Genomic DNA, 15,505 nt, shown 5'->3' on the forward strand with positions numbered 1-15,505 from the left:
TTCTAAGGCAACTTTGACCACTCACTAACTGGCTCACAAATTTATTTAGTGCTTAATTCGAAGTGTGGTGTTGACCTACAAAATTCTGTGTGGCCTGGGCCCCACATATCTATGGGACCACCTCCACTTCAAGGCCAACCTAAATCAATATACAGGTGAAACTTGAAAAATTAGAATATTGTGGAAAAGTTCATTTATTTCAGTAATTCAACTTAAAAGGAGAAACAAATATATGAGATAGACTCATGACAAGCAAAGCGAGATATGTCAAGCCTTTATTTGTTATAATTGTGATGATTGTGGTGTACAGCTGATGAAAACCCCAAATTAACAATCTCAGAAAATTAGAATATTAAATGAAATCAGCAAAACAAGGATTGCAAATAGAGCAATATTGGACCTTTGAGAAGCAGAAGCATGCATATGTACTCAGTAGTTGGTTTGGGCCCCTTTTGCAGCAATTACTGCCTGAATGCGGCGTGGCATGGATGCTATCAGCCTGTGGCGCTGCTGAGGTGTTATGGAAGACCAGGATGCTTCAATAGCAGCCTTCAGCTCTTCTGCATTGCTTGGTCTCACGTCTCTCATCTTTCTCTTGGCAATGCCCCATAGATTCTCTATGGGGTCAGGTCAGGTGAGTTTGCTGGCCAATCAAGCACAGTAATCCCATGGGCACTGAACCAGGTTTTGGTACTTTTGGCAGTGTGGGCAGGTGCCAAGTCCTGCTGGAAAATGAAGTCAGCATCCCCATAAATCTCATCTGCGGAAGGAAGCATGAAGTGCTCCAAAATCTCCTGGTAGACGGCTGCATTGACCCTGGACTTAATGAAGCACAGTGGACCAACACCAGCTGACGACATGGTTTCCCAAATCAACACAGACTGTGGAAACTCACACTGGATTCAAGCATCTGGCATTCTGTGCCTCCCCATTCCTACTCCAGACTCTGGGTCCTTGGTTTCCAAATGAGATGCAAAAGTTGCTCTCATCAGAAAAGAGGACTTGGGACCACTGAGTAACAGACCAGTTCTTTTTTTCTTTAGCCCAGGTAAGACGCTTCTGACGTTGTTTCTTGTTCAGGAGCGGCTTGACAAGAGGAATACAACACTTGAAGCCCATCTCCAGGATCCATCTGTGTGTGGTGGCTCCTGATGAACTAACTCCAGCCTTATCCCACTCCTTGTGAAAGTCCCCAACACGTTTGAATGGTCTTTTCCTGACAATCCTCTCCAGGCTGCGGTCATCTCTGCTGCTTGTGCACCTTTTTCTGCAATTACCTTTTGAGGCTTTCCCTCCTTATGGAGGGTCTCAATGATGGCTTTCTGCACAACTGTCAGATCAGCAGCCCTCTCCATGATTGTGCTTCCTACTGAACCAGTCTGAGAGACCATTTAAAGTCTCAGGAACCCATTGCAGGTGTTATGGATTGAATAGCTACTGCACCTTTTCACAATATTCTAATTTTCTGAGATTGTTAATTTGGGGTTTCATCAGCTGTACGCCATAACCATCCCAATTATAACAAATAAAGGCTTGACATATCTCGCTTGCATGTCATGAGTCTATCTCATATATTAGTTTCACCTTTTAAGTTGAATTACTGAAATAAATGAACTTTTCCATGATATTCTAATTGTTCGAGTTTCACCTGTATTTCCAGGTTTCAAGGCTGGGCACTCTCGGTGGCTGGACCTCAACTTGGGAATTTGCTTCTGTATTTCACTTGACACTTAACTAAGCATGAATCTGGGCATACTTCCAAAAGCTACAAAAGAAGCATTTGTTGAAATTGTATATAGACCCACCTGGAGTGCTTGGGAAGAAGTAGACTATAAGTACAATTAAATAAAATTTCAAGGTTTAAAATTCTAAAAAGTTATAATTGCCTCTGCAAACCTACATTTGCCCCTCGGTGCTCATATAAATCATGTAATTAAATCCATTACCCTTTTTAAGGCTAGTAATTCCCGATCATTAAAAACTGCATGTAAACAGATTGGTCAATTGATAAGCACATCAAGAATAACCGCAAATGTTCCGACCCTACTTCCATGCTTGAAGGGAAAGGGGGCTGCTTGTTTTCGCTGGACATGCTTCCAAAAGCAGCACTGGGAGAGAGAAGTGTTTCTTCTTCCCAGGACTACTCTTTGAGGCAGCCCCATGCACTTCAGCGATAAGCAGGAGTGACCTCTCTCTCCATTGGCCAACATGAAGGGAGATCAATCCAGCTTGATTCAGGTGCACGAGAGCTCCCTACAAGAAACTCTTTCTACCTCACCCAACATGCTCAATTTGGCTGGGCTTTGGTGTCCTGGCTTCAAAGCACCGAATCCCCTGGCATCATTTGTGACATCTCCTGAGTGACAGGGTGGATGGCCCTGCAAGGCAGATCTTTATAAGGATCTGGTCTGCTGAGCCAATAAGATTCTCCACCCCTGCATTACTTCCAAAGACAATGTAGGGAGTGTCAACAGCATTAAAGGGTTGAAACCTGGAAATGAAACAAACCTTCCCAATAAAAGAATACGACTTACAAGAAAATAGGTTTCCACAATTTCGAAATCAACAAATCCGATCACTATCCAGGCAAAAAGTGTAAGCACAGAAACACCAACAATAAATGGAACGAAGTAGCCACTAAGTTTGTCTGCAAACTGCTGAATTGGAGCCTAAAGCACAGGGAGAGAAAAAGAAAATAAATTCTAGCCATCTTCTCTGAGGCTTGAGGTTGTCTCAGAGATTGTCTACACCAGGGATGTCTAACAGGTCGATCTACTGGTAGATCCCCAGGAGGTTTTGGTAGATCGCAGTCGATCGCTGGCTCCTCCATCCAGCCCCACACTCTAGATTGCTAGAACAGAAGAAGGAGCTTTTGCTGCGAAGCTGACTGTTTCATTAGTTATCTCACCCCCCAAAAAAACGGGGCTTCCTTCCCTAAAAAAAAAGCTCAACTGCCAGTTTTTAATTGCGTGAGTTGGTTGCAGTCTTTTGGAAGATGGCTATCCCTGGTCTACACATTTGCCTAAGTAGCAAATTGACTCTGAATAACAGGCAGTCTCCCATCACTGGCACCTTTGCACTTGTGTCTTTTTCTGCAGTCCTAACAATACATCTTTTTTGCAATGCTTTGCTTGAATAGCTTCCAAATTACACAAAATGATTTGCTTTACAGTCTGCTTACCAACTGCCATGATCAGAGAATGTGAGATGGGAATTTAAGTTGCCTCTCTGCTGCAGACCAATTTGATACACTAAGTAAGCATGTAATGATGTCAAATTTGATTCATAAATTTGTTGTACTGAATCAAAGCCGAAGAAACAGGCTGAAAAACTTCACTTCCTTCCTACTATTGCTTATTGAAAGTACCTTGGATGTCTGTGCTTCTTCCACAAGTTTGACGATCTGGGAGAGAGTAGTGTCACATCCAACGTGGGTTGCAGAGATCAGCAATGATCCATTCTGGTTAATAGAGCCTGCAATGACTGTACTGCCGGGTTTTTTAGTCACAGGCATAGCTTCACCTGCATAAATTGATTTGTCAGCAAAACATTAAGAGACACAATTCTTTGCATTTCCCCCTCTCATCCCGTAGTCTTAATTTTCATTTTGTCTCTTTTCCTTCCTACCCACACCATTAGTTAGTTTCAAGCACCCATTGAAATAAATATAACACAGCTTGCCTGTGATGAGTGATTCGTCCACCATAGAATGTCCCTCAATAACACGGCCGTCCACTGGAAACTTGCCTCCTGGAATCACTTTGACAATGTCACCCCGCTGAACCAGCTCAACATCAACTTGCTCTTCACTAAGAGGACACACAAAATTCCTTAGTCCTTATTTATCCACAACTGAAACAAAGCCTTAGCATGTGCAGCTGAATCTGTGCATATTCATGGTTTGACCATAAGTCTTGCCACATCTTTCTCTCCCCCAAATACCAGCAATTTAGACTGCAAGTTATTTAGGGTGAAGGAATATCTTCTGCTTCTATTTCTCTACAAAATGCCATATATATTGATGGGGCCTTACAAAAATAAAGAGCACAGGGGGGAAATCAATGAGCACAACATACTGAAATGTATTCAGGTTGCCTTTCAAAAAGAATTATTAAAAAACTGCAGTAAAGCACAATACCTCAAGAGGATGTTGTCTGGGCCTAAAGTAACAATAGTTGCTTCAGTTGCTTGTAATGAAATCAGTTTTGCAAGGGCTTCTGATGTTTTACCCTATAAAAGCATAGAGCCACATATGTTAAATTCAAAGTACCACCTAAAAGATTATTGCAAGCAACAAAATCATTTGCAGCACAAGCCATGCTTCTAGCAAATAAATAAGTTCTAAGTAAGTAAAACAGTCTTCTGTTATTCTCCTTGGGATGAAGATGGACTTAAGTGTGGGGGAAGCATGCATTCCGAAGTATTTGTCTTGAAAACAGTGAATGTATATTTAACACAATTCTGCCACATACAGAATGGCATACCTGTACTCTCTCTTGGATTCCAACAGGCATCATGTAACTGACAAATAACTGAGCACTAAACTTTTAAGATAATCTTACAAAACTAGCAGCGCCGAGTCTGAGAGAGCTTTAATAAATGCCCCTCTAAATATATGAGCATTTATATTTTTATATTTACCTTGGCCACATGCTCCAGCCATCGCCCCAATGCAATGAATACAAAGAGCATGGGTGGTGTGTCAAAGAAAGTCACAGGGTTGACTTTTGCCCTCTCAACCATTGCAACCAAAAGAATAACAAAGGAGTAGGCAAATGCTATGGTGGTTGCCAAAACGATCAGCACGTCCATATTGGCAGTCTTATGCTTCAGTGCTTTGTAAGCTTGGATGTAGAAATACCAGCCACCAAATAACTGCAAGCACAGCAAAATTCACAATTACATTTTGCACATAAACACAGATCTGTGAACTGTCATTCTCCTCCTGGGTTCAGATAATTCTCCCTGGTAGGGTGGCTAAGCAAACAGGCAGCAGACTGCCTAGAAAAATCTGATGGATGCTCAGCTTTAATAGAGAGGCATTGTTGAAATGTGGAGCTTATTCTTGCATTTTGTTCCATCATAATAAAACTTAAAAGGAACAAGCATTAATATTTCAGATTTTTGTCTAGAGGGGTGGCAATACAGTAAAAGTAACTTAGCCTACAGGGCCTAATGTGCTTTCAGCTAATAAGAACACAAGAAGATCCTGCTGGGTCAGGCCAATGGTCTAACTAGTCCAGCATCCTATTCTCACAGTGACCTGCCAGATGCTTGAGGGAAACCAGCAAGCAGAAACTGAGCAAAATGGCCCTCTTCCCTAATGTGGCTTCCAGCAACTGGTGTCCAGAAGAACTGCTGCCTCCAAATGTGGAAGGAAGAGCAAAGCCTTTCTGGTTAGTTACCATCAATAGCCCTCTCACCCATGAATTTCCCTAACCCTCTTCTAAAAGCACCTACCGTATTTTTCACTCCATAAGACACACTTTTTTCCTCCTAAAAAGGAGGAAACGCAAGGCAGGAGGAGGGACAGACGGCAGCCCCTTCCGCCCCTCTCAGCTGATGGGAGAGCCGCTTACACGGCTCCTGTCCCGGCGTCTCCTCCTCCTCTTTTTGCTCCGGTTCCAGTGTCACCTCAGAGGCGAGGCAAGGCAGCTGCCCGCCACAGGCTTGCACAAATGTGAAGCTCTCCCTCTCCCTCCCTCCCTCCCTTCCTTCCCTCCCTCCCTCTTCCAACTTGAATAAAATATGGGGGGGGGGGGAGAGGCCAGGTAAGCCCCACCTCACATACCATAGTTCAGCCTTGGTCAACCTGTGGGTCCCCAGATGTTGTTCAACTACAACTCCCATCGCCCCTAAGTTTATTAAATAGTTTAGTACAATATTTGATTCAGGATATTTTTTTTCTTGTTTTCCTCCTCTAAAATCTAGATGCGTCTTATGGTCAGGTGCATCTTATAGAGTGAAACATACGGCAGCTCAGTGGCCATCACTGCATCTTGTGGGAACAGCATTCCCCAAGGGATAATACGCTGGGGGCTGGATCTAAAATGGGCAGGGCATCCCCTTTTCTTCCCTTATCTCTGTGCCATTCCCTACCCCCAAGCACGCTCAAGAAATTAGGCCAAGGGTTGGCAGCAAGTTTGTCCACCTGCTTTATTCCATATGGTTCATTCAAAGGAATCTTGGCATGAAATTTAAATACTATTACACTAGCATTTGATTTATTTCTACTTGCCTGCACAGGGACACACAACAGAAAGGAGAGCAAATTCATAACAGACAAGCCGGGAAGGATCTGGCGCTCTAAGAACATTGATGAATGATATGCTTCCATTTCTTCTTTGGTCATGTTTGCAACCTTGTGCATGGATGACATCTGGCTGTCTATAACCATCATGTAAATCATCAGTCCCATTACAGGAATGCAGAAAATTAGGCTTACAAGGAAGGATCGTTTCCATCTTAATAAATAAGAGAACAAGATAATAGTGAAGAAATCATAACAACATTGAAAGGAAAGTGTTTGACTATGGAGAAAAATTCATGCATCTAGCACCTTGAGCATGACAGGAAGCATTTAGTAGGGTATATGATTCACTTTAATGGAAGGTCTCCCCCAGCCCATCAATTTAAGTTGCAGGTGCAGCAGGAGGCTATGGTTTAAAGACCTCTAGCCCAGGATCCTGATCCAGACTGGCCCTCATGCTGGCAGTCTACTGGGAAAAAAAGAACCAAAGGGAATCTTTTTTTGCTCAATGCAAATTGCAATTAGGCTGTGTGTACACTATTGGCTTTAAAGAACATGTGAAGTGCATTTCCACCGTTCAAAGAATTTTGGGCGTTGTAGTTTAATCCTCACAGAATTACAATTCCTTTAACTAAATACAGGGCCCTGAATTCATTGAGGGGGGAAATGTGCTTTAAAGGTACAGTGTGTACACATCCAGAGTGAATGAAAGAGAATATTCATGAATCATGGACTGATAGGAACATGCAGCCCATTGAAATGCTTCTGAGGAAATAGAGCTCTTTGGAAGCAAAAGGTTCCCCAGCCCTGCTTTATAACAGAACTGCATTCTGGATTCTCACAGAGGGAATCAAACATCTTGAATGGGATTGGAGCACAAATAAAAGAATACTCACTGCCTTATCTCCTGTTTGTGATCTAAGTGACTAGCAGATCTATCTTTCTTCACCAGCACAGCATTAAATCCTAAATTCTAAAAAAAAAAGAAAAGGGGGGGGGGTTAGAATTATTGTAGTGTACAAATGTTGCAGTCAGTTTTGAAAGCTAGGGAAAAACACATTCAGAGCGCAAGAGAGCAGATCCCTCCCACAAAGCTGTTTCAAAATGTTAGAGGAGTTTTAACTGTATTTCAGTAAAGGATGCAAACATTTGACTCAAACACATCATGCTTCTTGAGGATACCATGCAGTTGTCTGGATATCTGCATATTACCTGTGCATATACTGCTAATAATAAACACCTTAAAAACATGGTGCTGTACAATATGCAACATAAAACAATGTACACCTACCTACAGGAAGGTTTTGGCCAATCTAAACCAGAGATGGGGAGCCTCTGGTCTGCAGGCCAAACTTGGCCTGCCAGTCATCTCCCTTTGGCCTGCAAGCCTGTTTGGAGAGGCCATACATACCTCCCCCATCCCAGACATCACATATGACATCAGTTGTGAGGCAGGTAAGAGCAGAGCTTCAAAGGAACCATCAGGATCTTAAAGTGGGCTCTCACATGTTGCTTTGCTTGAGCGAGGCATGCTCCCAATGGCCCATCAGCTGAAGGAGGGAGTAGTAGTTCCAGTCACTGGAAACTGCTTCTCCCTCTAAGCCTTCCTGCACAGCTAATTTCCACCTCTGACATCCTAGGAGAAAAGGAGCCAGGCAGGGTGGTTTGCAAATCTTCCCATGTTATTCCTTTCAACTTGCAACATCAGGATTGGAGACCAGTGGAGAGGCTCACAAACAGGCTGAGGTAATTTTCTCTCACTCCCATTCACCTGTCCCACTGCCCCCTGTGTGGGAAGCAATGGAAAGAAGCCGGCATTTTAAAGTTATCTCCTTCTCTGGCTTCACACAGCAGCAGCAAGAGGGGGAATATTTTAAAATGCAGACTTCTCTCTTGTGTGTCCTTGAGCAGCTGTTGGTGCTCCAGAACCCTGCAAGGGATGCTCATAGGTGGGCAAGACAACCCAACCGTCAATCACAGTGTCATTACAGTGGTGCCCCGCAAGACGAACGCCTCGCAAGACGGAAAACCCGCTAGACGAAAGCGTTTTCCGTTTTGGAGGCGCTTCGCGAAACGAATTTCCCTATAGGCTTGCTTTGCAAGACGAAAATGTCTTGCGAGTTCCTGCGGGTTTTTTCCCTCCCCCCCCCCTTTTCCTAAGCCGCTAAGCCGCTTAACAGCTGATCCACTGATAAGCCGCTTAACAGCTGATCCACTGATAAGCCGCTTAACAGCTGATCGCTAAAAGCCGCTAAACCGCTAATAGCGCTAATTCGCTAAGCTGTCAATGGGCTTGCTTCGCAAGACGAAAAAACCGCTATACGAAGAGCCTCACGGAACGGATTAATTTTGTCTTGCGAGGCACCACTGTATATGACATCCTGTGATTCACCAGAAAATGAGGCCCCCAACTGTCAGATTGGCCCATGTGGCCAATCTCGATAAGAATGTGGCCTGTGGAACCAAAAATGTTCCCTGTCCATGATCAAAGCAGACAAACATAAGGAAATAAAGATGGAAGCATGAAGAAAGGTAACTGAAAAAGATAAGAGTTGGGGGAGCAAGACAGGGACAGAGACAAAGTCTCCAAGATTACAATTATCTTTATACTGGTATCTTTACTATCCACAATGGGCCCAACAATCTTCAGCTGCAAATAACGTATTTTTCGCCCTATAGGATGTACCATCCCATAAGGCGCACCTAGTTTTTTGGGGGGGGGAATAAAGGGGGGGGAATTATTTTTTCCCCAGGCACGGGCTTCCCCCAACCCCAGCCCCCAGAACAGGCAGCTCTCTGCAAGCCGTGGGAGCCCAGCACCGGCTCCCGCAGCTTGCTGAGAGCTGCGCGAAGCCTAGACACGCTGAGCTCAGCGCGCGCAGGCTTCAGCATGCAGGCAAATCTCCGCAAGCGACGGGAGCCCAGCGCCGGGCTACCACTGCTTGCAGAGAGGTGCGCAAAGCCTGGAGAGCGAGAGGGGTCGGTGCGCACCGACCCCTCTCGCTCTCCAGGCGTCAGCGAAAGCCTGCATTCGCCCCATAAGACGCACACACATTTCCCCTTCATTTTTGGAGGGGGAAAAGTGCGTCCTATAGGGCGAAAAAGACGGTATGTTCCACTAACACAGTAGTATTTATATGTGGAAAATGAACCAGCAAATTGTTACATTCACAAGATTACTTACCTCTATAATCCGTATAATATCTCTTGGGCCAACTATCTCAGGATCATACTTAATATGTGCTTTATTTGTTGCAAGTGCTACAGAGCTGTACAGAATCCCTTTTGTTTTCATAAGCGTGGATTCTATTTTATGAACACATGAGGCACATGTCATTCCCCTCACCTGTTAAAACAAAAGTTTATTGTTTGCAGAATATTCTCTCTTCAGAGATAATTTTGCATGCATCATAAATAGGTAAGTTGATAAGTAATTCCAATCGGAAGATGGCACTGTTCCCAGTCAATGACCCAAAATTGCACTAACTTTATTTTACTGATTCTGTAGCACAACTGTTTCACAGTGTTATTTTAATTTACATAGTACACCAAGTATTTCAGAAGGAAGGCAGAATACTTTTTTATAAACCGATGCACCTTAAAGTTGTAAATATTTTTTTTTACTTTTTATCTTTTATAAACCACTTCAAGGTTTTTTACAATCAAGCAGTGTATAAATGTTGTATAAACGTAAACCTAGCTGGCCAGCAGAGAGTACTGTTGCTCAACTGTATTATGAACCAGGCACACCAAAATAAAATAAAAACTTGAGCTGCCAAGGCAAAGGGCTCATTCACACTTACCTCTACCCCCACGCGTTCAAGGCACATATCTGCACTTTAAAGCTTCATGTCCAAGACCATTCCTCCCCACATCACTTTCCCTAGGAAAACCCGCTCCTTAGCACTGACCTAGAACAAATGGCAACTTGGGTTTTCTGTGGGATGCCTTTTGCTCCGATTCTGCAGTCTGGAGAGGGTTTTCATGGAGAAAGTGCCAACAACAACACTCTGACACAGAGCTTTAAAGGATGGACTTGTGCCTAGAAATGTGGCACAAATGGGCATGAGATCAGACTTCCCTTCTCTTAATTCCCCCCCCCCTTTTTTATACTGAAAACTTGATTAAATGTTTGTTGCCCTAACACAAGCTGGCATGGAGGCTGAGTTTAAATTTTAAAAATTAGCTTCACTGCTACAGTCCTGACAAAAATTGTTCCATACAAACACCAAGTGTCTCTAGCTAATGGCTGGAGCTTGCCAAGTAGTAATCTCTCTGACATACACTCTCTCACACATGCAAAGTAAGAGGAGGTGGGGGAGATAAATTACTCTAAATGCTTTTGGAATCACAGTTACTTACACACAATCTGTAGAGGAATTTTCTTTAATTAACTCTGTTTGTATGAAAAGCTCACTAGGTAAAATGGCTGAGTGCTAAGTGGCATTGATTATTAAATTATTTGCTTACGACAAGTTCCAGGGTGCCATCTCCTTCATCATAGTTCTCCAGAACTGTAGCTCCAAAGCCCAGGTCCCTAATCAATTCCGCTACAGCTGATGGCTGGATGATGGAAGGATTATACCTCACTTCTGCCTTCCCAGCCATTAGAGCAACAAGAACAGAGTGTATTCCTAGAGACACAAGGCCACACATAGGAACATTACATAAAGAAATTAGGAGTGTAATATACAGATGGATGCTCTTGCTCAGCCTTCTGCAATCAGGTAGTCTTCAGATGTTATGGACCACCACTCCATTGATGACTGGGGTTTCATGGGAGTTGTAATTCAAAACATCTGGGGAGTACCCATTAGGGAAGGCTGAGTTGTGCCATATACCTCTATACAGATTAGGCCAAAACAGCAATACTGGAACATAATAGGCATTACATGCAACAGCTAAAGGAGCCAACATATTCACAGAATGTGGTCTGGCTCTAATTTGAGTCAAGGTAAAGGCTTTGATAGCCACCTTGATTTTTTGAACAGGTAGACAAGCTATAAATGCTAGAATGGATAAATAACTACAGTGGTGCCTCGCTAGACGAAATTAATCCGTTCCGCGATTCTCTTCGTCTAGCGGTTTTTTCGTCTTGCGAAGCAAGCCCATTGACAACTTAGCGGATTAGTGCTAGAGCTGTCAAGCGGCTTCCAGCGATCAGATGTTAAGCGGCTTATCAGCAGAACAGCTGATAAGCGGCTTAGCGGCTTAGGAAAAGGGCAAAAAAAGCAAAAAAAAAACCCGCCGGGGGGCAAGATTTTTTCGTCTTGTGAAGCAACCCCATAGGGAAATTCGTTTTGCGAAGTGCCTCCAAAACAGAAAAACCCTTTCGTCTAGCGGGTTTTTCGTCTTGCGAGGCGTTCGTCTTGCGGGGCACCACTGTACTTCTCCACATTCCACTTCACTTCATATATTCAATGTAGATTAAAGTTAGAAAAAAAGGTGAATATGGTTTTTGCGCCCATTACAAAGAAAGTATACAATATTGTTTAGTGTGGAAGTTCTCAATGCAGCACCTGTGGAAACCAGTGTCCTCAAATAACCACCCTAGCACTCTGCCAGTATGCATCCTCTTCCCAATTTCTAATGTATTACATGTCTTTAAGGCACCAGGCGAAAACATTCTTCTTTGGCCATTAAACAATCTACGACCTTTTAAAAGTGGGGGAGGGGGAATTGTTATTAAGATTCTTTCTGTGATTGTTTTACTGTTTTTTATTATTATGCTCTGTAAATTATGTTTTTAATGTTGTACACCGCCAAAGGATCTTCAGATAAAGAGTGGCATATAAATTGAATATATAATAATAATAAACCCCTGTAATGAAGGGGAAAGATACACAGTCATTGTGCTGCTGCGATAGCAGTGCCTTTGGATCCTCTTTCAGATCTTTTTTGAAAGGCAGCCACTAAAATAAACTATCCTATTTCTTGGCCACTAGCCTTTAAGAGTTTAGAGAGGGAACAAAAACTGATAGCTGGCAGTGAAACATTATGGATTCCACCTTCTATTTTCTGCCACAAGAGACACAGAGAAGACTGGAAGATTGTTACGTCTTATGGTATTGAATGGCAAATACTACTAGCTCTTTTCCTGCCAAAGGATGGCATTCACTCCCACAACATATCACTCCATTTCTTCATCCCTGCTAAAGATGCAAGCCTTAGAATTTAAACTGTATAATTAGAATCCCTGAAGGGCCTACATATTTGCGTCACCTGAGCTTTAAAAGGTCAGGTTAAGCATCACTAAAATGGTGTCAGGGAACTTAAATCTATTTTACTAATGTATATCTCACCATCTTCTCTCTTCAGATTCCTTTCAATGTTTGCCACACAGGAAGCACATGTCATGCCAGTGACTTGAATGTAGCACTTGGAAGGCGCACTTGCATCCTGCTTATTGTGGACGGGGGAGAGGTTGGAGTGAGCTTCCATTTTGAAGTGTTTATTATCCTGAGATTCTGCCAGCCTTTCTTGTGAGGGCTGAGTTATTAGCACCAAAGGTTCTGTACTTGTGGGACCTGGGAACAGAAAAGAATAATTTTAATGTGTTTGAACAACTGCTGCAACTATGTTAGTCCCAAGGACACTGGATGCATTCATTTCACATCTGAAGGAGCTAAAAATACCAGCTCTCCCAGTCTACCTTATTTCTAGCTGAGTCCAGAAGATACCTTTGAATTTGAGAAGCAGAGAAAATAGCAAATCCCATGCTTCCTAATTGGAAAATTACCCTTAGGATATCCTTTCCAGTTAAACAGAAGTCATGGCATCTCTTCTCTTTAGGGGACATGCTTGCTTTCTATATGTATGCTCTAGAAACATGTGCTTCAAACAATTGTTTTGTGTTCCTGCTTATTATCTCAGAGTATCTGTAGTGTTGTGAGTGGCTGCTAGCCTTTATGTTGAAACACTACAAATATTCTAAGATAATAAGAACATGAAACAATTGTTTAAAGAACATGCTTGTAGAGTATACATGTAGAAAGCAAGCATGTAGAGCTGAAGGAGGGGCATCTTCCCAGATCTTTGAAGACATCAGCAACATTCAATCAGATACACCATACCATAGACCTATTAATTTCAGTGGGGCTATGCAGAACAACATATTGTTGGAATGTACACAAAGGGGCAGACCTGCCCATCTCCAAATCAGCTGCCTTTAATGACACCCAATATTTCCTTTCCTGTGCCCCCACCTCCAAAAAACTAGGATGAGTGACTCCAGGTTAGGCCATTTCAGAATCAGTATTAAGAGATTATAATTACCATATGGATTTGCACAACCCCCTCCAGAGAAAGCTACCTTTCAAAATAGCAGTTGGATTTGCTCTATAAGCATAATTTAAAGAGCTATCACCTGTTAAGGATGCATCAAAACCCATATCCTCAATGCCATTCCTTAAGTCATCTGGAGAGGTCTGCATGGGGTCATATTCTATAGTCCCATTATGGTTCAGAAGAGACACATGTATTGCCTTCACGCCTGGCTTCTGGGAAATTACTCTCTCAATTGACTGTACACAAGAATTGCAGGTCATTCCTTCTATATTTATCACGGTAGTGCATGTCAAGGGATGGTGCATGATGCTGTTGACAGCTCTTGGAGATTTTAGCGGAGATTTAGGTGTGTTCAGAAGTGCAGCATTTTCATGTCCGTCAAAAAGGCTGACCTTAAAAGTCTCAGGGGATACTGCTTCTATGGCTCTTCTCAGTGCACTTATGCTGATTAGGCTGGGATTGTACTTTACCATGGCAGATTTTTCCTCTAAAGAAACCGCTATACTAGTTACTGCAGGGAGTGCTGATATGCTGCTTTGAATATTGAAGACACATGAATTGCAGTGCATGCCATCAACTCGGAATGTTATGGTCTTCAAACATTGTGTGTACTCTGGAGATTCTTGCAGAGCTTTTTCTGAGCATTTGGTTTGTGTGTTCTTCAGCCGCTCTACATCAATAGCACCAAGTTTGAGGGGCTTAGGCTGCTTCTTTATCGATGCCATGAAACCGGCAGCTTCTATTTGGTTTTTTATTTCCTCCGATGTGATGAGATGAGGCTGATAAACCACCACAGCTTCCTGATTGTCCAGGGAGACTAGAAGATAAATGGTGAATTGTTAGTATGTTTCCCTAATGGTGTTTCATCTAAAATCCTGGTTTCCCCCTCCATGTTAGCAGGCTAATCCAACCTCTTGCCCACCTCTGAAAGGTCTGCTGCCACTGGCAAGCCAGGTGGGGAAAGGCTGCAAAATCACAGACATACCAGTGCATAACACAGTGTGCAACACAGATGGGTCACATGCCTGCAATGGTGGGGTTTAGCTTTCAAAGGGGGAGGAGCACTGGAAATTGAATATACTGAACTGGGTGTGAATTAAAAGATATGTAACAAGAAAAGAATTAGGGAATATTATTTTAACATATGATCACAGTGGAAAGACTTTAAAGAAAAAGCACAGCTGAAATTTATTACTAATAAAAATAATTGGGAACCCTTCTTGGACTTTTCAAGGGAAAAGGAAATGAATGATTTTGAGAGAGTTGGACTTAAGAGAAATATTAACAGAAAGTGGAGAAGATGGATATTCCCATGAACGTATTAAATAACTTTTTGAAATGAAACTGGCAGATGGAAAATCAGAGTACTTTTTATCTCTCTTTATTGCTTCTTTTCTCTTTCTCTCATTTTAAAAATTTCCTTTCCTTTTCCTTTCCTTCTCTTTCCCTCCTTCTTTCTGCTTCTTTGTTTTTCTTTTTTCTCTATTTCTTTTGCAGCTGTTTTTGTCTCTTTTTAAATTTACATTAGTTTTCTATATTTTATTGCATTATAAAAACTTTAGTAAAAATCTTAATACAAAAAGAAAACTTCCTAGGTACAAAATAAAGAAACTGGCTTCAAAATAGGTAGTGTGTGTCTGAAAGCCCCCAGACACATGTCTGATCAGTTAGGAAGCATGGTGGAAAGAGTCTCCTCAGAGGCAGAATAAAGTATAAAGGAATATCTTCTTTGTTACAGAATACCTGCCCAGAGGAGGCAGGGGAAGTGGACACATAAAGGGTCCTCTCTATGAACTCTCTGTATACTAGCCTGTGCTTGTCCAGCAAAGCATGCATTTGTGATTTGGCTGCAAACTCTACACAGAATAGGGTAAAAGAAAGAGTCCAGTCAGTTACCTAGTTGGGTATACCCAAATAAAGGGTTGCAATACTGGAAAACTCATGGGAAATGATCAAGCAACATATAAG

General features: G+C 42.5%; 1 protein-coding gene across 3 annotated transcripts in view; it reads right to left on the reverse strand.

Annotated features, from left to right (window-relative positions):
• The window catches only part of ATP7A (ATPase copper transporting alpha), a 46,167-nt gene that overhangs the window by 14,195 nt on the left and 16,467 nt on the right, over positions 1–15,505 (reverse strand). For all 3 annotated transcript variants that reach the window (XM_083722028.1, XM_083722027.1, XM_083722026.1), the window contains exons 4-14: positions 13,617–14,354; positions 12,553–12,777; positions 10,721–10,884; positions 9,435–9,596; positions 7,147–7,223; positions 6,239–6,464; positions 4,642–4,875; positions 4,139–4,230; positions 3,682–3,809; positions 3,368–3,522; positions 2,535–2,669 (exon numbers count right to left, since the gene is read on the reverse strand). In XM_083722028.1, coding sequence (XP_083578154.1) covers positions 2,535–2,669; positions 3,368–3,522; positions 3,682–3,809; positions 4,139–4,230; positions 4,642–4,875; positions 6,239–6,464; positions 7,147–7,223; positions 9,435–9,596; positions 10,721–10,884; positions 12,553–12,777; positions 13,617–14,354 — 2,336 coding nt within the window. The remainder of the gene's footprint in view (positions 1–2,534; positions 2,670–3,367; positions 3,523–3,681; positions 3,810–4,138; positions 4,231–4,641; positions 4,876–6,238; positions 6,465–7,146; positions 7,224–9,434; positions 9,597–10,720; positions 10,885–12,552; positions 12,778–13,616; positions 14,355–15,505) is intronic.

Source organism: Podarcis gaigeae (genome assembly GCF_964106915.1).
Source record: "Podarcis gaigeae genome assembly, chromosome: Z".
NCBI classification, from domain to species: Eukaryota; Metazoa; Chordata; class Lepidosauria; order Squamata; family Lacertidae; genus Podarcis; species Podarcis gaigeae.